Source organism: Cucurbitaria berberidis (genome assembly GCF_010015615.1).
Source record: "Cucurbitaria berberidis CBS 394.84 unplaced genomic scaffold K460scaffold_7, whole genome shotgun sequence".
NCBI classification, from domain to species: Eukaryota; Fungi; Ascomycota; class Dothideomycetes; order Pleosporales; family Cucurbitariaceae; genus Cucurbitaria; species Cucurbitaria berberidis.
In genome coordinates this window covers 1,327,145-1,350,132 of record NW_024468941.1, presented here as the reverse complement: position 1 = coordinate 1,350,132, position 22,988 = coordinate 1,327,145, and the positions used below count along the sequence as shown (strand labels likewise).

General features: G+C 50.8%; 8 protein-coding genes across 8 annotated transcripts; 4 read left to right on the top strand and 4 right to left on the bottom strand.

Annotated features, from left to right (window-relative positions):
* Positions 1-14: 14 nt before the first annotated feature.
* Positions 15-4,244, bottom strand: K460DRAFT_371806 (heavy metal translocatin). The gene has a single exon (XM_040934425.1). The coding sequence runs from the start codon at positions 3,936-3,938 to the stop codon at positions 111-113; it is 3,828 nt and encodes a 1,275-aa protein (XP_040783163.1). The 5' UTR covers positions 3,939-4,244; the 3' UTR covers positions 15-110.
* A 611-nt stretch (positions 4,245-4,855) lies between these two features.
* Positions 4,856-7,893, bottom strand: K460DRAFT_323443 (SNF-domain-containing protein). The gene is made up of 5 exons (XM_040930542.1): positions 7,234-7,893; positions 6,976-7,177; positions 6,847-6,918; positions 5,431-6,576; positions 4,856-5,369 (listed from the first exon to the last, which is right to left on the bottom strand). The coding sequence occupies exons 1-5, from the start codon at positions 7,410-7,412 to the stop codon at positions 4,956-4,958; spliced, it is 2,013 nt and encodes a 670-aa protein (XP_040783162.1). The 5' UTR covers positions 7,413-7,893; the 3' UTR covers positions 4,856-4,955.
* A 197-nt stretch (positions 7,894-8,090) lies between these two features.
* K460DRAFT_371805 (uncharacterized protein) lies at positions 8,091-9,833 on the bottom strand. The gene is made up of 3 exons (XM_040934424.1): positions 9,531-9,833; positions 9,413-9,478; positions 8,091-9,361 (listed from the first exon to the last, which is right to left on the bottom strand). Exons 1-3 carry the CDS (start codon positions 9,568-9,570, stop codon positions 8,523-8,525), a joined length of 945 nt encoding a protein of 314 aa, XP_040783161.1. The 5' UTR covers positions 9,571-9,833; the 3' UTR covers positions 8,091-8,522.
* K460DRAFT_390088 (glycosyltransferase family 34 protein) lies at positions 9,807-11,506 on the top strand. The gene is made up of 2 exons (XM_040935765.1): positions 9,807-10,371; positions 10,433-11,506. The coding sequence occupies exons 1-2, from the start codon at positions 10,158-10,160 to the stop codon at positions 11,053-11,055; spliced, it is 837 nt and encodes a 278-aa protein (XP_040783160.1). The 5' UTR covers positions 9,807-10,157; the 3' UTR covers positions 11,056-11,506.
* Positions 11,507-11,648: 142 nt separating this feature from the next.
* K460DRAFT_371803 (uncharacterized protein) lies at positions 11,649-12,088 on the top strand. The gene has a single exon (XM_040934423.1). The coding sequence runs from the start codon at positions 11,872-11,874 to the stop codon at positions 12,082-12,084; it is 213 nt and encodes a 70-aa protein (XP_040783159.1). The 5' UTR covers positions 11,649-11,871; the 3' UTR covers positions 12,085-12,088.
* K460DRAFT_411172 (Yos1-like protein) lies at positions 12,085-12,620 on the bottom strand (the record flags this gene model as incomplete). The annotated part of the gene is made up of 4 exons (XM_040937461.1): positions 12,085-12,140; positions 12,259-12,366; positions 12,479-12,538; positions 12,587-12,620. The coding sequence occupies 4 exons, from the start codon at positions 12,618-12,620 to the stop codon at positions 12,085-12,087; spliced, it is 258 nt and encodes an 85-aa protein (XP_040783158.1).
* Positions 12,621-13,958: 1,338 nt separating this feature from the next.
* On the top strand, positions 13,959-18,419 carry K460DRAFT_297167 (putative histidine kinase HHK6p; the record flags this gene model as incomplete). The annotated part of the gene is made up of 7 exons (XM_040929687.1): positions 13,959-14,315; positions 14,376-15,024; positions 15,087-17,217; positions 17,281-17,431; positions 17,488-17,640; positions 17,707-17,748; positions 17,793-18,419. 7 exons carry the CDS (start codon positions 13,959-13,961, stop codon positions 18,417-18,419), a joined length of 4,110 nt encoding a protein of 1,369 aa, XP_040783157.1.
* Positions 18,420-21,509: 3,090 nt separating this feature from the next.
* On the top strand, positions 21,510-22,341 carry K460DRAFT_360243 (uncharacterized protein; the record flags this gene model as incomplete). The annotated part of the gene is made up of 4 exons (XM_040932256.1): positions 21,510-21,654; positions 21,761-22,031; positions 22,079-22,115; positions 22,213-22,341. 4 exons carry the CDS (start codon positions 21,510-21,512, stop codon positions 22,339-22,341), a joined length of 582 nt encoding a protein of 193 aa, XP_040783156.1.
* Positions 22,342-22,988: the final 647 nt, after the last annotated feature.

Genomic DNA, 22,988 nt, shown 5'->3' with positions numbered 1-22,988 from the left:
GACATTCTTTTGGGAGGTAATATACAAATAAATCCAAGATTAGGATAGCTACCATTGTGTGCTATATACCGGTAAGTATCTTTACACATTCTCCGTCTCCCAATGCTTCATCACGACCTCTCGCCGTCTTTCTTAACTCGAAACCCTATCCCAGGGACCCTGCTCCTCAAAGCCAGGCTACTACAGACCACACTGACGCTACTCAACGCCATCGCCAAACTAGCCCACACCGGATCAAGTCTAATGTGTTTCTTTCCTCCACTCTCCATCGCCATCCCACCCTCCATGGCCATACCATTATGATGCATATCCATATGCTTCGTTCCAGTCGTGATAGGAAATAAGACACCCGCTGCGATAGGCATAGCAATTAAGTTATATATAAGCGCCCAGCCAAAGTTGAAGTACACGCGACGGAACACCACGCGCGAGAGATCGAGAAGTGTGAGGATTGTTGTCAGGCGGGAGTTGATGAGAATGAAAGAGGAGGAGGAAAGGGCGATGTCGGACCCAGAACCGATGGCGATGCTAAGATCCGCCGTGCTCAAGGCAGGCGCATCGTTTATACCATCGCCTACCATGGCGACACAAACACGTTTCTTATTGCCTCGCATCTTTGATAGGATTGGGATGCTAAACAAGCTAGACCTTCGTCTCTTCATCAGCGTTCGCTGTAACAATCTGATCTTCTCCGCTTTCTGATCCGGAAGCACGCCTGCAATGATATTGGTGGTTGGGATTCCAACTTGAGAACCAACAGCGTTGGCAGTGATTGGATTGTCGCCGGACAGCATCCACACATCAATATCACGCGCTTTGAGCGCCTCAATGACATTGATAGCCTCCGGCCGTAGAGGATCCGCTATCGAGAAGAGACCTGCGAGGTCCCACGCTGGTGATAGCGGCGATTCTGTAATTGCAGTTGACAGGGACTCCGAGACCTTAGAGCTCTCTGGAAGCTTATCGATGGACTTCCGTGAATCATGGGATAGCTGTGATAGAAAAACCGCTACCAACGCAACCGACTCTCCTCGAGATTTCCAGGTGTGGAGCGTTGCGGCATTGTCGGCGGAAATAGGAACATGGTGATCAGCCATGAAACTTTCGTTTCCAATTATTGCGGTAATATCATGCCCTTCCACTCTGAACGTCCCCTTTAAGCCTTTTCCAGGTACTTCGTCAACGTTAACCGCTACGGGTATGTCATGAAGTTGGCTTTTGCAGAAAGACACCAGCGCTCGAGCGACTGGGTGGTTGCTGTTCTCCTCCAGCGCCTTCACGATCCCCAGAACAAGCGTACAGTTGTGATTGCCAGATATTTTGTGATTCGTCACAGCTGGATCGCCGCCCTGAGTGAGCGTTCCCGTCTTGTCGAATACAACGCAATCGAGTGAGCTAGCTTCCTGGAAAGCTTCTCCGCCTCCTTTGACGAGGATGCCATGCTTTGCAGCGAGGCCACCTCCAACAAAGAGTGCAGTAGGCGCCGCTAGACCGATACCACAGGGGCAAGCGATAACGAAGACAGCAATGGCGAAGCGAAGTGACCAGAGAGCCCAGCCACCAGCGCCTTCATTCTTCCAATCCTTGGGTATGGCACCAGTAGTTCCAAGAACGAGCCACACGAGCCAAGTCGCAATAGCGGCAGCAATGACAAAGGGAACAAAATGCGAAGTGATGGTATCGGCAACTCTTTCGACCGGGGCTCTTCGGGTTTGCCCCTCACGAACAGCGTTGATGATCTGATCCAGCATTGATGTACCCGCGACAGTTGTGATTCTGATATTGACCGGAGCACCCTTGTTCACAGTGCCCGAGTATACAGTATCGCCATCTCCCTTCTTGACGGGGCGCGATTCTCCAGTGAGACTAGATTCATCAAAGGTAGAGCTACCATTAAGAATGTTTCCATCGAACGGCGGTGATGTGCCATGATTAACACGGACGATGTCACCAATCTCGAGCAAATCGGTTGCCATCCTGGTATCTCCTTTTTCTGGGTCAACTAAGATAGCTTCTTCAGGACGAAGATTACCCAGCGAGGTGACGGCATCTCCAGTTTTCGCCTTGCTATAGGCTTCTAGAAATCGGCCAATTAGTAGGAACATGGTTAGGAAGACCACTGCATCGAAATACGAGTCATTCATTGCACCCGATGACTTCTTCGTTGCAGCCAATACCAACTCCACCACGGACGCAAAGTATGCGATGCTCGTCCCAAGTGAGATAAGCATATTCATGCTCCCGAAGCGTATGAAGCGGTGCGAAAGAGGCGTTCGGCTACCTGGCCGCCACATAGCCTTCACTTCCTTGATCGCCCGGCGATGGAATGTATCGGCTGCGAAGAGATAAATTGGCGTTGCTAGGATAAAGAGCGCCCAATTGAGCCGGGTGACATTGCCCGCCCACATAGTCCCCATAACATATCTGCGGATAGGATGCTTAGAGTCGATAAGGCTCATGAACACAACGCCAAGAACGAATGTCGGGATGGCGACAATGATGCAAAGAACTAGGCGAAACAGGATACGTTTTCGCTCTTGTGCATGCATTTCGCGCCCTCGCTCTTCGATCGTAGGAGTATGGTGGACGGATGGCTTGAATGCCGCATTCAAGCTCCTGATCTTGTCGAAGACTGTCCGAATCGTGAATTGGGGAGATTCTGGATTGTATTTGATGCGAAGCATGGGTGATTGAAGTGTCAAAGATGGACCATCAACTTCGAAAGAGTAATGTTCGCTGAAAGCCTCAGTCAACTTGCTGGTGATATTCGCCGGGCAGTGGTGGCAGAACATTCCGTCGATATGTATTGCAACGGATCGATTGGTAGCCTCCTCTGTTACGGACTCAACAGGAAGTACCTTATCAAGCCTTGCCTCGTAGCCAGCATCTTCAATAATCTCCTTAATTTCTGGCAGGTGCTTTTTACCCTTGAAGATTATGGTGGCACTGTTTGATATGAGGTTGATGTCCACCTGCTCGATCCATGTGTGCGGTTCCAGTGCTCTATTCACATTTCCGACGCAAGCAGCACAAGTCAACCCTCCAAGAGCGTAAGTTGCGCGCCATGTCTCCCATTGAGATCTCGAGTTTGTTCTGGTCGCTGATAATATGCTTTGGATCTCCTCCAGTTTTTCCATGGAAACATCAAAACCACAATCTTCTATTGTTTCGATAACTTCTTCACTTCTGTGTTTTCCATTAAAAACCACCACGCCGCTACTTGTCAAAAGATTGACGTCAATTGACAGGACCCATGGATGCTGCTGTACAGCATGCGTGATAGCGCTGACACATGAAGAGCATGTCATTCCAGATAGGGCCAAGGTAGCTTTGTATACGGCAGTGGTAGGCTCGACTGTGACAAACGGTTCGGGACTGGGTGACTCATGCTTGAATGATGCGGAACCATTTAAGCTAGCCTTCGGCGAGGTAGTAACAATAGGCTCTGGCTTAAATGGAAGCCCCGCCTCGTGGTTGATGTCCAGGCTAATTCCTCCATGTTCTCTCTTGCATTGTTCGCATTTCTCCAAATGCAACTCTTTCTTGCGCATATCGTTGTTCGAGCTGTCAAGGCCTCTAGGGTGGAGCCAATCTGAGACCGCGTGCTCCAAGCTCGTGTGCCACTCCTTGCTGTGCTCTTGGTGAATTTTTGGGTCGTAGACCGGTTTGTCGTCCTGGAAAACACTATGCATCTCGAATCCAGCAGCCTCAAGAGATCCTAAAATATCTTCGACGGCGATGGATGCTGTGTGGCGTACAACAACGGAATGGGAAACAATAGAAGTAACAATCTCCTCTGGTGCGGGCTCAAGTGCGCCCAAAGAAGCTTTAATACCTTCGACACATGACGGGCAATGTAGGTTTGATATGAAGCAGGTTGTCATGATGATCTCTTGCCGCGATCCGCGCAATCTGGGGTTTGGGACTGTGGGCGACATGGTATCAGGCCAGGTCTGTACGTGGTTGGTTGTGCAATAACGTCGATGCCGGCAATCGTGGGATATGTGTCCGTTTCTGTGCTTTGGTAATATGCAATATGAACAAACAGTAATAAAGTAGCCAACAACTACCGATGTGTAATCTAAGCACTCAAGGAAGCGACTGGGCGCAGGTGAAGGAACGAACGATCAGTGAAGGAACACCGCGATGAAATATAGGATCCGCTCCAAAAAAATGAAACGTGATCATCGCACAAATCGCGTGAGAGAACGCCATTCTCTAGTTCTGAATCATCATAGAAAGCGTCTCAGTGGCCGCGCACAAGTCGCGCATCGCCCTTGTATGTATCGCAAGGCTTTATGTGGGTCTTGGTTCATCTGTCGTCCGCACAAACGGCGCATCGAGCCGATCGTCGTCGCCGGCCAATGACAGCGAAGTCTACATCTGCCAGCAAGGTTACTCGGCTGTCACATTCAGTTGTGAGTCAAATTCAGGCTCAAGGCAAAGCCCTCGTGATTTATGCGACAGCGATGAAGAATTTGCCGTACGAGAAGCTTTGTCCCACCATGCCGTCTGCTAGCTCGACCATATCTCCGTCCAAGACATAAGCCTCTCGCTTCCCCAGATTACCCCTAGAAAATATTCGCTTCGGGCGTTCAACTAGGTATGGTCACTCAAGATTAGATGAACGTGTATGGGAATAGTGAGAGTGGCACGCTCTCTGTCACGAGGTTAGTGGTACACCGATTGCGGGGATAAACGTGCAGACCACCTGTCTGTGCCTATTCCCAGACGCTCCACGCCGAACAAAGATTCCATAGAAACACCGAAACACTGCTAATACTTGTGGGATCTGTTCAAATTTGAAAATACCAGCCACATGAGGCCGTCAATATATACGTGACATACTCTAATTGTGGCGCTAGAAGAATTCCTGTCTAAATGTGGTCCTTATTTGAAACTTGAGGTCTTCAAACCAGTAGATTTGTTAATGGGTCATCTCAAATCGACATCGTTTACTTCATGCCCTTTTCATCCACATTCTCATTATCACTCAAACTCCTCCTCACCAACCCGCCCTCCGCATTGACCATATCCCCAATCGGCCTCCCCGCCAACTCACCCTTCGTCTCCATTGCAACCGTTAACTCGGTACCCTCAGCACGACGTTTTACGGGGATAAACGCATCGTAGTACCGCGGCATTACGCAGCCCGCTAAGATCACGATAATAGTAAGAATCGACAAGATGAATCCAGCGATCATCATGGGGTCATAGCGTAGCTTGTGGAACTCTGGGAAGGCGAAGGAGAAAATGATGGCGAGAACAGGGCCGGAGAGGTAGCGTAGGAGGATAGGGAGGAAGGGTGGGATTTTCCAGTTCTTTCCTTGGCCAACGATGACATTTAAATCACGGCGGAGTTGATTACCCTAGGGAATGGTGTTAGTCAACGCATTCAGAAGCAGCATATGGACGTTACGGGATGCTTACGGAGTAGAACGCAAGGAACCAAAACTTGCATGCAAAAGCATTGCGGCTCCAGAAGCTCGGCGCCGATGCATCAGGTGTTCGAGCAATGAAGATAGCCACAAGCGAGCAGACAGCCCAGAAGCCAAATCCAGCACCAGCACCCGCTCCAGGATTGCCGATGCCATGTGCTAAACTGATACCGAAGAGCTGGCCTCCGAAGAATCCAACGTTGTAAACGATGAATGCGGGTAGACCAGTTTGATCCGTAATATCTTTCCATCGGTACACGGTAGTAGCGCTTGACACTTCACTCCAGACAACGAAGATCAGAGCGACGTTGTTGACCCAGCGGTCTATACCATCGAGAAGGTGGTAACCAAACTCCGTGCAGTATGGAATGCACATTAGGAAGGAGATCACTGTTAAAACAGTGACGACCACAGGGCGCGAAGCCTTGACCAGACCGGAATCGCAGATGAGCGTAACAACAACGTCTAACATAACGAAGGCTGAGCTGAAGCCGAGAACCACGAGAGTGAAAAAAAGGAGTACGGCCCAAAAGTTAGCCCCCGGCATTTGCAAGACGGCTTCCGGGAGGGTCAAGAAACCAACTACAAAGGCACCGAGTCGCACACCATCCTCTGGCCACCTGCGTAGATATCCAACAACGCCAAAAACGGCAAAGGCGGCAAAGTTCTCGAATAGGACGTTGCTACCGCAGATCAAGATAGCATCCATAACGGCGTTGGAGTGCTTCTGATTGTAGCTGGCATAAGATGTGAAGTACCCGAAACCTATACCAGTAGAAAAAAAGACTTGACCTACGGCAGTTTGCCAAACGGTTCCCGATGCGAGTTGATCGCTTCTCCAGGTTTTCCATACAAGAGCAACACCCTCGCTGGCATTAGGAAGAGATAGAGCCCGACCAACGAAGATAATAGTCGTTACGACCGGAAGGCCCATAGTGAAGTACACTACTCGTCCGGTGAGACCAACTCCACGGAAGATGGAAACCCAGATTAGGAACCAGATAAAGATACTCCATCCAACGGTCTCTCCCAGTACAGCCTTAGCGGGATACCCTTGGAATGCTGCAACTGAGTTGCCGTCAGGAGCAAGGCTACCCGCGGTTACGTTGCCAACTTTGAGAACGTCATTCCAGTAAAACTACAAATGGGGTGCAAAGTCAGCGTGTGTTCTCAAAGTAAAGAGAGGCACCTAGAGGTGTCTTGGATAGTAAGACCTCGCACAGGGAGCTTCTTGCAGATAGTTGCTAAGGAGGAGGCGCACATACTACAGCAAGTTAGCGTTATTCTTAGAAAGAGAACTGGTACATGTTTGCTTATCCCTAATGCACACACTTGATCAACCCAATCGCCATAGAGGCAAGTTTAGGTTGTTAGGTGTAGGCACTTTGAGACAGCACTCAGGTTTGACTCGGGGCTTAGTACCATCTTCGATTCGGTTCTTCCAGGGAAGTGGTGAAGTAAAGCTCCAGCGGAAATAGTTCTGTTGGGGTTAGTCCCTGTCCCATGAAAGCAATAATCGGTGGGAATCTATATGTACCATAATCCAGGCCAAATTGACAGTGAAGTATTGAACGACGATAAAGCTGACAATAACAGGTCCCATGCCGACACCTTTTAATCTCTTATTCACATTATTGAAGGCGATAACAGTACCACCGCGATACGCTTGGCCAATCGAAACCTCCAGAATCAGAGCCGGAATGGCGATGAGGAATACGGCGAGCAAGTACGGAACAAACCTAGTGAATAGATGAGATATAGGTTCACTACCAACATAGTAGGACATGTATCTTACCATTGGAGCCCGTAGTTATTATAGAGAACAGAAGGGTATCGTAGAAGATTGCCTTGTCCTGCACAACCACCCATAGCAGCTAATAGAAAGGCTGCTCTTGAGGGCCACTGATCACGTCCATCATCCGACTTCTGCGGAGGAGGCGCAACCCAGGCCCCTACCTTTCTGAGGTAGTTCATTATGAAAATAGTGATATGCAGAGGAGGGAGAAAACAAAGACGAAGGGAGAGGATGGGCCTCGATGGACATGCTAAGTAAGAGATGGAAATCTCATTTTGTATCTCATTGATGGTGAGTGCCCTGCTAAGGCCTGCCAAGATCTCGATGAGCTGCAGGGATAATTCGATCCTTCATCCCACGTTTGGTCCGGTGTTTGGCTCCCAGTCAGAGTCTTTGGCTTGCCTCCCATTAGCAAACCCAACCGGATGGACAGACCAATCGTTCTGTGGGGAGGGGAAAGCGCGGCAGCCTCGAACCCCTCCACTCCAAAATTAAGCTCTTCTCACAGGAAATGCTCTCTTACGTGATGGAGATCGGACTCTCCGTTAGTGTGCTCTAGAGAGGTCGTGAGTTTCGCGGGTTGATGCCAAGCTTCCGCCGCGCGATGTGGAGATATTTTGTTGGCGGAGGCCTGGCGTACGTCAGCTACCTGTGGAGGAATCACTTCCGGCAAATCAACGTTGCGGCTCAGTGCCGTTTTCCGAGCTGACGAGCCTGGGCATCTTGGCTCCGCTGCAGTCACGTCACGGTCTTTCCATTCTATACTCCTAGCATGTCTTGCTTGTAAGCCACAAAGTGTGGACCCTTCTTTTGGCGTACGTATTTCGTGCTATAGAGGCGTAGTTGCGTGCTGGACGATGTTTTTCTTCACGTAAGGACGAAGGTTTGAGGATATAGCTATTGATTAAGAAACTTCGGACCCGTGTTGCCTCCTTTCCCAATCACGCTCTGCGAGCGATGGACACGTAAGCGTGGAGGTGGGCCGCCTGATATCTTGGTCTGATCGACTTGCCCATACAGGCGTCTTCCAGAGTCTCCCAGATTCATTCGTTCGCTGCCCTGTCCTCCTCAATAGTTGTGCCCAATATATGGGAGCGTCGTACTGGAAACTAGTCGCTCGTGAAATCACCAGTACCAGCTTGTATGAGTTCTGTCTTCCTCTGTAGGGTAGAAAGCGTCGACCAGTATCCTAATGGACATACGAAAATATTTATACTAATCCACAATGGAAATTTGCCGAACATGTGGGTATCCGCCCCTTTTGCAGTCGGGTGCCCAGCTACTTATCTTCAGTCCAACTGTTCAGTCTCCAACTGTAATAGCTCCACTGTGCTCTTCTCAGCCTCCAGCTCTATTTCAAGGGCACTGACACGCTGGGTAAGGTCAGTGATTTTCGCATTTTTCGCCTTGATAGTAGCTTGAGTGACCCTCTTGTATCCTTCAGCACTTCTCGCATGTTTCGATAGCATACTTGTAAGATCCTTCTCCGTCTCTTCGCCGATTGGGACGTTAGCCCTTTGTAGTAGGCTGACCACATCTCGTACCAGATCATCTGCTGGCACATTTCTATAACGGCTTGGAGTCGAAGTTTCGAACGATGAAGAGGGTGTTGCTGTTTGAGTGGCCCCATCCCCATTGACCTGCGAGGGAGTAAAAAGGGATCCGCTCGATACCGGATATCGTGAAGCGAACGGGTCGAGGTCAGGTCTGCGATCAGTTTGAGGGGTCTCGAGTCCGTAGGCGCTGGTTTGTCTTGCCTTAGTAGGAGTTGCATCGTATGAGATTTTGACTGCCTTGCGCGGTGTCTCAACGGGCGGTGCATCAACAGGCGGTGTCTCAACTTTGATCTTGACCTGGCGGAGGCCATCGTCGGACTGTCCAAATCCATGCTCGTCGTTAGGATCTTCACTGATGGAACGAGTTCGCTTCCGGTTTAGTCCCAACGCCCCGGTTTGTGTTGTCGATGGCGATGCTGGGGAAGGCTGGCGTTTCGAGGGAGTGTTCGAATTGGGTCGATCAGGCTCGATGGGAGAGTCTTTCGGTAAAGCGAAACCGCGTTGTTCTGCTTCGTGGTCCCAGAGGAAAAAGCGACATCCTTTGGCCTCAGGGCCTTTTCCGCAGTTGCTAACTGTGCATCATGAGCCGGACGGCGGGTTGTATGAGCGCACAACAGGCTTACACCACTTGGAACGGTTTCCATTAGGTTGACGCGATCTCCAGCGTCTCGCGGGCAAATTGCAGCCGCCTACGAAGCGTCAGTGGTATATCACGGTTGTACAGATGGGCTTCCTTCCTACAATGCAAAACGCCGTCGACCAACTGCCCGTTGCCTGACATGATGGCGATAGTACAGTATAAAGCAGAGTAAGAGATGCCTAGAGGAAGCAAAACGAAGCGATCCGAAGCGATCCGTAGTCGTTGATGTTTATGAGTCTCACACTTCGAGACGGTACGGACGCAGACGTCGTCGACTGGGGAACAAGGACGGAAGCGCTGGCGGCCCAAGCTCGCTCCCGTGAACCCAAATTGCGGAGTGCCTGACAGCCCCTACAAACTGATGGGCCCACTATATGCGCGTCTCGTATTGCACCTACACTATGATTACCATGCTGGTCTTCACGTCCGTCGTCAATCGTTCTTGCGCATTCCACGTGAAATGCCCGCTCACCCTGCCGCCTTATCCGGCTCAAGATAGTGCGGGCCAACTAGGGCTCTCCTCGCTCCATCTCAGCTGCATCCCAGCCGTGGTCTCGACCCGAAGAATTCCAACCCTCCCTTCTCCTAACCAATCCCACATCCCTCACATGCTTGGCATTCCGAGTGCTACCACCTACGATTATGTCGCGTCTGCTTTTGTAAGGCTACAATGCCACTGCTTTTCCCCTTTCTAGCCCAGTAGGCATACACCTGCTGTTTTGCCAAACATGCTCATCCGGTCACTAAGACGGATTCCGCCATCGCTGCTCCTCCTCCTGGTCTTCCTCGCCTTCTTTGGATGGCAGCTCAGTCAGGGTCCTAACCATGATGCCCCTGAAGCACCGCGTGCCGAGGTGGGGAAGAAGTCGCCGAGAATCGCGGTCCTGACCTTCATTACGCAGCAGAGGTCGTATGTTTACCTGTCTGTGAAGAATAAAGACCGTGAGCTCAGCTCCCCTGTCAAGAACCTTACAGAAGCAATCATCTTACCTATATTTGATAGACTATGCCCGCCGCCATGGCTACGATCTCTTCGTCGACTACGAATCGCATACCGAGCGCGCCGTCGTATACTGGAAATTCAACATGGCGGAGAAGGTCATCAAATCCGGCAAATACGACTGGATATGGTGGTTAGACTTCGACACGCTCATCACCAACACCGACATAAAGGTCACGGACATAATTGAAGAAGAACTCCGCAACGCGACGAACCCCAATGACATCGATTACATCGTCACCCACGACTGTAACGGCTTCAACGGAGGCTCTTTTCTCATACGCGGACACGAGAGGTCACTCAAATTCATGTACGACGCGTGGGCTTTAGATGATGACGCAAAGGCAAAGGGTGAGAATCTGAACGAGCAGGACGCCTTGTTCAAGTTGATGAAAGAGGACGAGGCGGGCGCACATAGGGTGCACAAAATGCCGCAGTGGAAGCTCAATGCTTTCCCGGAGGAGATTTCTTGCTTCGACGAGTTGAGAAAGCCTTGGGAGCACGGCATGTTTGTTCTGCATTTTGCGGGAGCATGGGCACATGTCAAGGGTGAGGATCCTACCGGTTATCTTATGAAGAAATATGAGGGAGACATTATTTGGGGGGATTGGAAGGACTTCTATTAATGAATGGATTTGATGAAGACGGAGATGGACTTTGGAGTTTTGGGAGCTAAGCATGATATCCATGGATTATTGTTTCTTCTTTGATCCGTCCAATTTCTACCAAGTCACTCAGTACATTTCCCATAATAAAGCAGCAGCAGCGAAACCCATCTCCTAGTTTGCATTGGCGATGTTTCATTCGTGAAGTCATGGTGTGTTGTAGCAGCATCGTGACACCAGCCGCGAGTTTCCAACCTCTCCATCTTTGCTACTGGACTCTCACTATGACGCTGGCCTGTCCCATTCATCTCATGTTGGTAACTGCAAAAGATGATAGCTCAGCGAACACTGCATTTTTTTTCGTGTTCAATAGAACAACCTAGGCATATGTAGAGGCATTTCCTTCACTACGGGTGAACATGTGTAGCATCCTCCGAAGGTAAGAACGCGTAGAAAATATCTTGCAGTCCTTAAACCCATAGAAATTTTACTTCCGTTCAAAGATCATAGATTGTGGGTCTTTCAAGCCAGGATGTTGTATTGGAAGAGCAGAGGCGCGTTATTGTCACATCTGACGAGCATGTTCTAGCCTAACCTGAACGGCATCTCGTAATAGTCCGACACTTCGCCAACTCTGCGCCAACTCTGATCAAGTCCCATCAAGTTCGATGCCTCGAGATGTTACTAGGCTTGGTCTTGAACTTCAAGGCCGTATGTCCATTCGTCGTGATTTACAATAGTATATACTTGTGATTGCAAATCGTATCAAGTTCTGTTGCAAATCCTACCCCGGCGCATGTGTGGGTATAACTCTTCATCTCTTCTTCCAAGCATATAATGATCCGTCGCTATCTTTTGGTATCTCCTTGCATATCTCAGAGCACTGTCATGCTGTCTGTCGCCTCGCAAGTCTTCGATATCGGTCGCCAACGAACACCGAGTACACTTGTGCACCTTGTTCCAATGTTTTCCGTCTCCACCCATTCCTTTGCGCCGTGTGCTATGCTTTCCAGAAACGCCGTGAACTCTATTGCCGTGTATGCGCTGTGATCATCCCAAGACGAGCAAGTAGACTATCATGAGGACGTTGATGAAAATGAGCGGTACTATTGAACTGTCAGCGTGGCCTTCCAAACATGTTCCGAAGCCTTCAAAGGCGTCAAGGTAATGCGCATAAGAAAAGACATCTGTCATGACAGATTCTCTAGGCGGGGCCAGACATACTCCTCATTAGCGTCCGTACTGAAGACACCAAATTGATCAACCGTGCTTTGATGCTCGAATCATCGCGTTGGCCACCGAATCCAGGTTCTGCGGAGGCTGTCCAGCCGACTGTGAAATTGCTATTAGTTATATGGTATCTTGAAATGTAGGTTGTATCGAATGCTAAGTGCTAGTATAACGGAGTGTGGGCGTCGGGCGAGCTGTGGAGTTTCAGACGTACTGCGTGCGAGGAATCTGTCTTCGGAAAGGATTGCTATAGCGTTGACGAGGAGTACAGCAACTGCCTTTGTCAGTAAAGTGGTAACTGAGCCTCCATGGAGTCGCATACCGTAGAAGAGGCCACCGAGGCCGAAGAGTAGCATCGTATACGTTGAGACAGGATCAAGAGGGTGTTCTGTAAGCGTTCGTACTAAGTTGTGAGTTTAGAGGGGTCGTTGAGGCGCAAAAGTCGCTGCCTACCAGAAAGACACTTGTTGTCGTGTTGTTCGAAGTCACCGTCTTGGCATTCAAGACTGGCTTATGTAATCTTCACAGCATTTGCCTTCAAAAAATTACATCCTGGTACCGTGGAATTTCGTGCTCATCGACATGGAGCATGTTGTTGTTACGCGATCTATCAGCTTACAACATAGTCCGAATCATATGGACCTTGAATGGGTTAATGTGTCTGACTATACATTCCTGGGTAAGACTTGACACCACCACGGGAGCGTTGCTTTTCCCAAGGTTTACTAGACATAAACAGCCTTTGACTCAAGGTTAAGGTGTGTATATGTGGTCTGGCGAGTGCCCATATCGCACAGTGCAAATGCGCCCTCATGGTATCTTGGTACCTTGACTGGTCCGACCGTTCCTCGATCGCGAAGCTCGGAGCAGGGGTACGGTCATCAGCGCCAAGGCCCACATATTCGCTCTACGGATTTTAGATAACTTGTCGAACCATACAGTAAGGATAATATATGACAGGAGTGCTCCTCACTGAGATAACGGGATAGCATTTCAACCAGCATCATACAAAGCTTCACTCCAATTGTCACAACATCCTTGGGTCAGCTATAATTCTGCTCATGCTGGTGTGAGACTGCGCCTTATAAACAAAAGGCCCAGCACTCGCTCCAGACCGCACTCAGACATGTTTCCCCAGCTCGTGGGGCACGGAGACGCTACTAGTAGTTACAGGCAAGCCCGGTCACACCGTCCGTCTCATTTAATAGCTTGAACAACGTCATCGCGGTGGCACCCCTAAAGGTGGTTCTAGACCGTTTGCCCTGCAACACTTCCGATGTTAGTCCTCCGCTCATTCTTCTCTCGCAACCTGCCTCTGTAGTGCTTCGCGCTCGCCAGCTTCTGTTCGAACTCAACCCTTCTCTCACATAACCACTGCAATTACCTCGCCAACCAAGACCCGATCGACCAGTCTAGAACCATTGATCTACAGGATCTCCCCGAACATACCCACCCCACACACGTCGACAAACTGAACTCTCGGTACCTTCAACCAACACTTCTGCGCGCGACTCCCTCCATGACCTGGTCGCGCTGATCGCTCAATGTGGGAGGATCAGAGGTGCTCTGATCGTATTGTTCCTCCCACAACAGTCTTTATATGACTGATACTTTTTTGTACTACTAATTCAAGCACGGGACACGGATCGCTTTGACTACTCTACTGACGATAGCACGTCACCGCAATAATCGTAATGGCTAAGATGGAAGGCACGGAGAATGGATACTTCGACATGGACAAACGATCCAGGTCCAGATCCGCATCTCCAAGCTCGATACACAGCGACTCTTTGTCAATACATCTTCTATCTCCCTCCATTACAATGGCATCTCTTACTGCACTGCAGTACTTACCGGTCCCACTGCTTGTCTTGTCTTCACAAAAGACCGTAGTTCTAGCAAACGAGGCCATTGGCCGGCTCTTGGGAATCGACTTTGAAAGTACCGCTTTCCACGGCTCTTCCATTACAGAAGTTCTTCAAGATAAGCCTATGGGTGACCTTGGGATTGATCTTCTACAAGATGGCTCACCGTTGTTGATAACTTGGGAAGTAAGTTTGTGCTGCCATCTAGAAGATGCTATTGTTAATAATTTCGCTGACTTTGTTTAGCATTTCCTAAACACCGTTATTGAGGACTCGATTGCAAACAGCTCAGATGCAGCTGAAGAGCACACAGAGAGTGGACACTCTACCCCTACAGCAGCAACGCCACATCACCATAATGAATCTACAGCAAACAATGCATTTCCACAACTAAGTAGCACGAATCTTGCACGAACTACGGTACACGACGTGTCTGTCGAAGTAGTCATTGCATCGTTCGCTCAAGGCCCAACATGTCTAGCCCAAAAATTGGAGAGAAAAGGCTCAAACCCAGCAATGGTAGCAACTTGCATAGTCTCCATCTGGAGCATCGAGGATACCCAGTACTTCACCTTGACTTTCACAAGTGCAGCAGCAGCAGAACCACCACCCCGCAGTGCGCAGCCTTCAAGCCGAATCGTAACCCGAACGAATGCTGCATCCCATCTCCGCAAGCCCCGTAGCTCCGGATCAAGTTCCTCATCTAGTCGCCGGTCAGATGGTAACTCGAACTCGACATCACAAGTTACTACGCCAACTCTGCAGCAGCCTGAATTTCCTCCGCGTGGTCCACCTCGGAAGAGTAGCAATGATGTGTCCACTTCGGCATCCGTCTTTCAAAAAGCTTCACAATTGAAAGACGCTATTCTTAATGCTATAAATATGCCAGCATATGGTTCGTAGAGCGTTTACTTCGGTCTGTTAGAAGTTTCGGCATTGAGCTAACCTAGGGTGTAGCGATGTGGAAAGATGAAGGGTTTGGAATACCGAATAGGGCCCTGCTTCGATTGATGCCGAGAGATGGAACATATATGCCAGGCGATCAAAGAGCGTTCCTGTCACAATACACTGTATGGTCCGAGGATTTCCAACGCGAACTGCCTCTCGATGAGTTTCCGATCATAGAGCTATGCCGCACACAACAGCGCGTCGAGCAACGGCGAATCGGTATGCGACACCCGGTCACTGGCACTCGAATCGTGTTTGAAATCAGTGGGGAGCCTATACTACACGAAGACACTGGAGAGTTCCTAGGTGGTATTGTCATTCTCAAGGATATCACGCAATACACCAAGCAGATTGCTGCGCAGATCGAAGAGAACGAGAAGCAATTCGAATACATTGCGAACTTTATGCCTGTAATGGTTTGGACAACAACGGCTGATGGGATGCACGACTGGTTTTCGCAGCGCTGGTACGATTATACGGGCTTGACGGTAGATCAGTCATTAGGCGAAGGCTGGCGACTCCCTTTCCATCCGGATGACATGGCTGCAACAGCTAGTCGTTGGTTCCATTCCTTGAAATCGGGCGACGAGTATAATACCGAGTACAGGTGCCAACGATACGACGGAGAGTGGCGCTGGATGTTGGGGCGAGCGCTACCTTTCCATGACGACTCGGGGCGCATCGTTAAGTGGTTTGGGACATGTACTGACATCCACGACCTAGTAGTGGCACGGCAGGAAGCACGCCAGATGAAGGAGCAACTGCAACGAGTCATTGAACACGCTAAAATTATGCTGTGGGCTATCAACCGGGACAATAAGCTGATCCTTCTGGAGGGTACCACGGAAAAGAACCAGAGGAAGGAAAGTCCACTGGGGAAGAATATCTATGATGTGTTCGGCATGAATGGCTTAGACCAGGAGCGTTGGCAGGAACCTATTCGCGAAATCCTCGACGGCAAACAAGCAGACGAAATAGTAGAGAGATATACGTCGGGAGCTCGCTACTACCGCACACGCCTGGTGCCCTTTATGAGTTCATCCCGAATAGCAGGCGTCGAAGGCAATGCGTTTGTTGATGGGGTCATTGGCGTCTCTATGGATATCACCGAGCTACGGAAGAGAGAGGAGCAGTTGAAGGAGCAAGAGAAGGAGAACTCTAGACTTTTGGCCAATGCGGCAGCAGCGAAGGAGGCAAGTCGCATGAAGTCTCAGTTCCTGGCCAACATGTCGCACGAGATTCGCACACCGATAGCGGGTGTCATCGGTATGAGCGAGCTTCTCTTCGATATGAATCTCGATGAAGAGCAGAAAGAGTGCGCGGAGAATATCCATCGGTCAGCAAACAGTCTCCTGACTGTGATCAACGACATCCTCGACTTTTCAAAGGTAGAATCTGGACGATTAGACGTTGAAGAGGTGCAGTTTAGTCTCAGTGTGGTCCTACAGGACGTCAACAAAATGATGTCTTTCGCAGCGCAAAGGAAAGGTTTGGCGTACGAGAGTGCTATCCAGGCGGAGGTCCAAAAAGATTTGAGGGTGATGGGAGATCCAGGCAGGTTGAGACAGATTCTGACCAACGTCCTAACCAACAGCATCAAATTCACATCGGTGGGGTTGGTCAAGCTTACAGTATCGATCAGCCAAGAGACAAAAGATGTTGTTACCGTTAATTTCGCAGTGAGCGACACGGGTATCGGAATCGAAGAGGAGGTCAGGAAGCGTTTATTCCAGCCCTTCAGTCAGGCAGATTCGTCCACGGCTCGTAGATTCGGCGGCACGGGTCTGGGGTTGACGATCAGCAAAAACTTGGTCGGGCTGATGAAAGGCAATATCTGGCTAGACTCTCGGCTTGGTCAAGGAACTACCGCAACGTTTTGGATACCATTCAGCAAAGCACCTTACCAGGACGACGGCTCACCTTTGGTCAATCTCGAGTCTATCCCAGATCGTCTCCAAAGTGATGTGTCAGTATCTGTCGGCAGCGCTGAAGATCGCACACCACCACTAACACCGAATATCTTTAACGGGCACTCCCGCCTCCCATCATTTCCACTCTTGAACACTAATATTCCAGATCATCTTATGAACCTGTCGGATAGCGAGAGACAGAATTTCCATATTCTGATTGTGGAGGACAAGTAAGTGGACCTATTGCTACCTATATTGCTCTTGACATGTGTGTTCTGACCACGTGCACATAGCCATATCAATCAACAGATTGCCTTGAAGACGATCAAGAAGCTGCACTTCTCGGTCAATGCTGTTTGGAATGGCCAAGAGGCTTTGGACTACCTTATGAAGGAATTCGGGCCAGGCCATCCGCGTCCTGATATCATCTTGATGGATGTCCAGGTACATATGCAGGGTAGACTGATCGCATAGAGCGCTTGCTGACAATCGTCATGTAGATGCCTATCAGAGACGGGTACAGTGCCACGCATGCCATTAGGACCGAAGCAGCCTGGAAAGATAAACCCGAAATTCGGAGCGTCCCAATTGTCGCCATGACGGCCAGCGCTATTCAGGGGGACAAGGAGAAATGCACCCTTGCTGGTATGGACGTGAGTATTGCTCGGCGAATGAACCCCTATTCGATATCGTAGTCTCGTGATGCTGACCATGTGTAGGACTACTTGGCCAAGCCCGTCAAAGGAAAACTACTCGAGAAGGTAAGTTCCTTGAACCCCATAGTGGGTCCGCTGACTCTTGGTAGATGCTTGTCAAGTGGGCGATCGAGGGACGGCGAAAAACGGCGAGGAGAAAACTACCCACAAACGACAATGATCAACATGGCGTCGCGTCCAAATCGGCCCCAACTGCCGTAGCAAGCCTTAGCGCAAAAGATCATCCGCAGGTGCAAGGTTTCCCGATCGAACCTGAAACAACGGCGCAAGCACTAGCTGCTCGACTTCACCGCCTCCACTACCAAAGTGATGCGGCCCTTGCGAGAACCACCGAGGACGAGGGTGACAGGGCTATACGGCGCATTCATGCCGAAGAGAGAGATACCAAGTTGCGTGACGACAAATTACTCTCTCTCGGTGGGCCGCAGCTGTTCCACCATCATGGTGCTCAGGAGGGGGACATTGACCCCTCGATGCCGCTTACTGAGGAAAACATCGAGAAGCTCGTACACGAGCAGGCGGACGCGGATTCCATCGTGCCACGGAACTTGGACTCACCTGATGCAAGCTCGAGCATAGTCAACCAACCTCAAAGTCGAAGTGATAGTAGACAAGGACTCCTGCTGCCTCGGCCGGTCCTGCCGAAGGCTGGACTGCGTGAGAGCGAGCAAACGATTACAGAACGGAACGCGAGTGATTCGGAGCGCAAACGCTGAACCTAGGAGGCCTCTATTCAGGTCGAGAATGATTCTTAGCTCCTAGTATGTGGCAGTCGCATGTGTATGCACTACTGCTGCCCAGAACGCCAGCAATAGGTTGCAAGGAAGCACAAAGTTTTGGCAAATGCAGCTCGTGCATTCGAGCGTGGGACTGGGGAAAACAATGTTGACCGAGGTTCTATGGCCATGATACTGCGGCTCGCGGTTCTGGGGGTGTCACTAGGATGTCCATTGGATTTGTTGGATGTTAATAGTCGGCGACCACTAGCCTCACTTAATTCGCACAGGTCTTCCTTGCGGCTTGGCGCACTTTTTTATTCACAGACAGCACGCACGATAGCAACTGTGTTCAACGGTCGCATTGGATCCCTGCAGCAAAAAGGGGAATGCGGGTATCTTCATGCAGCATGTACGTGCTCAAGAACGACATATTTCTCCAATCACATGGCCGAAGCCGATACAAGATGGAGCATCTCCACGGAGTCCAAAGCGTCCACAACGGCTGTCAGATTATTCTACATGGGTGGTACTAGTATATCACGCGTTTGCAATACGTGCATGAGAGCGCCAGGGGGATGCCTGGGTCACATCAACCATATCGTGAACTGTGGATGGTTTAAGATGGTAGACGTTATTGAGATCTGCGAAGACACCATGCGCCCATCACTGCTTCGAGATGGCTACCACGCTCAAAGAGGTGATCTTCCAAATACCCCCCCTACCAGTCTCCTGGTTCGAGGATGATGATCGGCAAAGTTCTCTTGATACTAAACGCCTGATGATCCAAGATTGCACGTGGACTTGGAGCTTTGTTGAAATGGCACAGACCTGGTGGACGGAAAATGACCGCAGGTTGATAATTGGACAATTGGCGCTACGTTTAGGGGTGTTACATCGGGCCTTGACACCTTGCTCTGCGGCATGCGACCACGGACACTTTGGGCACCGATGCATGATTGGTCAGTATGGCAAAAGAAGTGGCATTCTGGTTAATGTACCATAACACTGGGTACTCGATTCGCTGCCTCGCCGACTACTTTTTGACTGACTGGACTTGCAATTTCTCAATTGCTGCTATACCCGGCTCGAATGGAAGTGTGCGCCACTCTACCCATAGAAGCATAGATACAGAAGAAGGCATTTTAATGCCAAGCACACAACCCGGAAACCAGCGCGGAAGGGGACTATTCCGCAGCATCAACATTGAGCATTTTGAAGTCGGAGAGTTGCCTGAACATTGTATATCACACACCATGTTCTCGTAAAGCTGAGCATCTGGTTTTTGTTTGACGATTTCTTCAGTCATTGGACTAGACAGTCGACAAACTGCTGCAGAAAGTAGCTGCAATATCGGGAATAAAATAAAAAAACCAGGCTTACCAAGAGCTTATTATCGAAATATAGTCAACGAGCTTGGCAAGCCGTGGGAGACAGTGCAAAGGCAAACGGTTAAACTCTGGTTGATGTAGGCAGGCTAGGGATGCAGGGTCTGGTGGAGGAATGCGGAGCCCTGGTCTAACCCTGGGCGTGAATAAGTAGCCAATCTCACACTCACGGGGGGAGTGTTGTGGGCGTATAGGGTTTTATCGTTTGGCCGCTTCTCCTCAAAAAGCACATGGCGGCTTATTAGCACGATAGTAGTATTCGGCCCGCAGCCCTACCGTCAAGACGCCGCGTTCGTTCACCAGATGTGGAACAAGGACATGGGGCAGAGCAGCGTAGCGCAAGACGTGATGTTGGCGTGGAGCTACACGGTGCAAGTGACTTTTGGGCAAGCCAGGATGGAATGCGCATGCTGATATGATATGGAGAGCGGGAGGGCGTTTGTCCTATCAGATGTTCCCTGCATAATGAGGCGCCTCGCCGGAGTGTGTGAGGAGATCATGGGAACATGGGTCACACACTCGAGTCCCCGTACGTAGGCTTGGAGATGCAAGGCGGCCCTTTGCGTCCCCAAACCTGACCATTCACGGGCGGGTTTGCTGTCTCAAGCCACCTCCATGCAGCGGTGAGATGGCAGCTTCCGAGAAAGGTGCTTTTTTTTCTCTTAATCTCTACTTCTCTTTCTGGTGGTGGTTTGCCACGTCGGGCAGCCAGCCCACCCAGGAGCAGATTTGGTTCTTCCAAGCCACGCTGCAAGTGTCGACGCACACCAGCACGGCGTCGTGAGAAGCAACTGGATAATAAGGCGCCATTGTGGATGTGTGAAGATGCAAAGCAGAGTCAATGGCAGGGCAGTTGCCAGCCGTACCCTTGACCGCTCCTACCTCATCTTGCATGCTTGCTGTCCGGCAAGACACCGCGGGAACGGTCGCCAATGACAGCTCGCTTATGCGCGTCTGTGCACGCGCTAATACCCTCGATGACGGCATTGGAGCCAGCACAATTCACACCCTCCTCCCCCGTCGTCTGGTGGGATGGATGGATACAGCGCCAGCCTTGGCTCTCATCATGGCCTCGCAGCTAACCCCTCGTTCCGCGACACGACAGGCCCAAGATAGCCCCCAACCGTCTTGCTGTGTCTTGACTCGGCCCTGCTACACCATGACGCTCTTCTGTTGGAGCGGTTGACCCAGTCTTGGGCCTGATTGGAGCCAAGCGTCAAGACGTCTGCGGTGCGGGACTCGAGGGCGGAAGGGTGTTTTGGAAGCAGGTACAGTGACCCTAGCAAGCACTATACACAACAACGAGGGGCCCTGAGTGAATGAAGCAGCATGGCAGATGCCGAGATTGCTCCTCTCGTGACCCTCAGCCTACCTACCTATATCCAGCCTGCAAAAGAGGGTGCATGGCGATCAAACGCTTGACCAGTGCTTAGCCTGCACGCACAGTCGCTGTTTGAAAGGAGAGGCTAATTTCCCTCGACGCGTCTGTGCAAGGCTCAAGGCGTCGCGGCTTGACAAGAGAGAGTCAGACAGAAGAAGAAACGGGACGGCGGAGCCAGCGCTAGGGCCGCCGACTGCTGAGGGGGGTACTTGTTCTTCACAGTCGTCGCGTTTACGCAACCCGACGTGGAGATGGAGGAGGGATGGTGACAGCGGTCCGAATACCGCAACAGCAGCGTCTTCGGGCAGTTTGCGGCGCGCCATGCACTCTGGGAGAGCAACACGCCTTAGCAAAGGGCCTTTTTTTCCCATCCTTCTTCTGTGTATGTTATCGACAGAAGCAACGGCTAGGGGGAGATCGGTCTCTGATCGTCAGGATGGGACAGGACACCATGGCCGCCGCACCCGTCAGCAAAGCGGCCGGAGTATTTCACAGTCGTCGCGCATCAGGCTAGCGCACATGGACTAAAACGGCAGCATGCAATTGTGAGTGAAGGGACTAGTCCGCTTCAGGGCCCCTGGACGAAACCCTGGCTTTTGGTGTGGTGGTCACTGCACGCCAAAACAAAAGGCAAAAAACCCCTCCCGCCCCCCCATCGGCCACTGAGTCGCGGGTGGTGGGCGGCGGCGGCGGCGGCGCTGCGATGATGAGGTTCGTGATGCTAGCGGCCACGGCCAATCCTGGTGCATCATCGCCGCCTGATGATGGTTGGCAACAGTCAGCGGCGGCAGTAATAGTAGTAGTGGTAGCAGTAGTAGCAGCAGTAGAGGCTGCCTTTGTCTTGTAAGTAGTAGCATGAATGAAGCACACACACACTGGAGCATACATAGAGGTATTATGGGGGCAGCAGATGATACCGCGCGGCCGGTGGGCATTTGACTCTTCTTTGCTCCCCACACGCCTAAAAGCAGCCTTGAAGGCACTGTGCTAGTGGCGCCCGAGCCCTGCACCTGCATCGACGTAGTGCGCCCGGGGTTCGAGCAGCCAACCTGGTGCTGCTGGTGCTGGTGCTGGTGCTGCTGGTGCTAATGCTGCTAATGCCGCTGCTGCTAATGCTTGGCTTTCCAAGCCTATGATGGAGGAGGTGCTGTGAACCCAAAGACGTAAACCCTCCAAGCAGCGGAATTTAACAATCAACCTCTCCCCAATTGATGCCCGCTGATCATCCCTCACCCAACCCCACCCAGTTCCAAACCTTCCCTCTTCTTCCTTACCACAACATACGTTTCAAAGACTATCCATACCCTATTCATCACTGCTCCCTTCGCATCCTTTCTTCTTTGTCGCTGGGCCCTGTTGCGCTCCCACGAATCACATTGGCCGACCTCCTCCCACGGCCGACACGCAACCACCCGCTGCACAGTTACCCTCTTCTCCACACGCTGTGCTGCATTTGAAACGCTCGAGCGCCCTGCCACTCCCATCACTGGTGTCCGCAGCGCCCTATTCCCAATTTCGCCGGACCATCGACACGGGCTCCTGCCTAGCAGAGGTCAACTGATCGGCATACCGAGGGGACTATCATTACTCGACTCGGACTACCCACAGCAAAGCGTCTCCCCAGTATCAGACTCAAGTTCAAAAGCTCGCAGATCCCACCGCTCTACGTACCTGGGATCGACTCGACTCCACGTTTTCGACCCTCGAATTATCTCGTTTCACCCTTTGGATCTACTAGTCGTCCCGTCCATCTACTACATCATCATCATCATCACCCTTCCTTTCCTCACTTGTCTACCT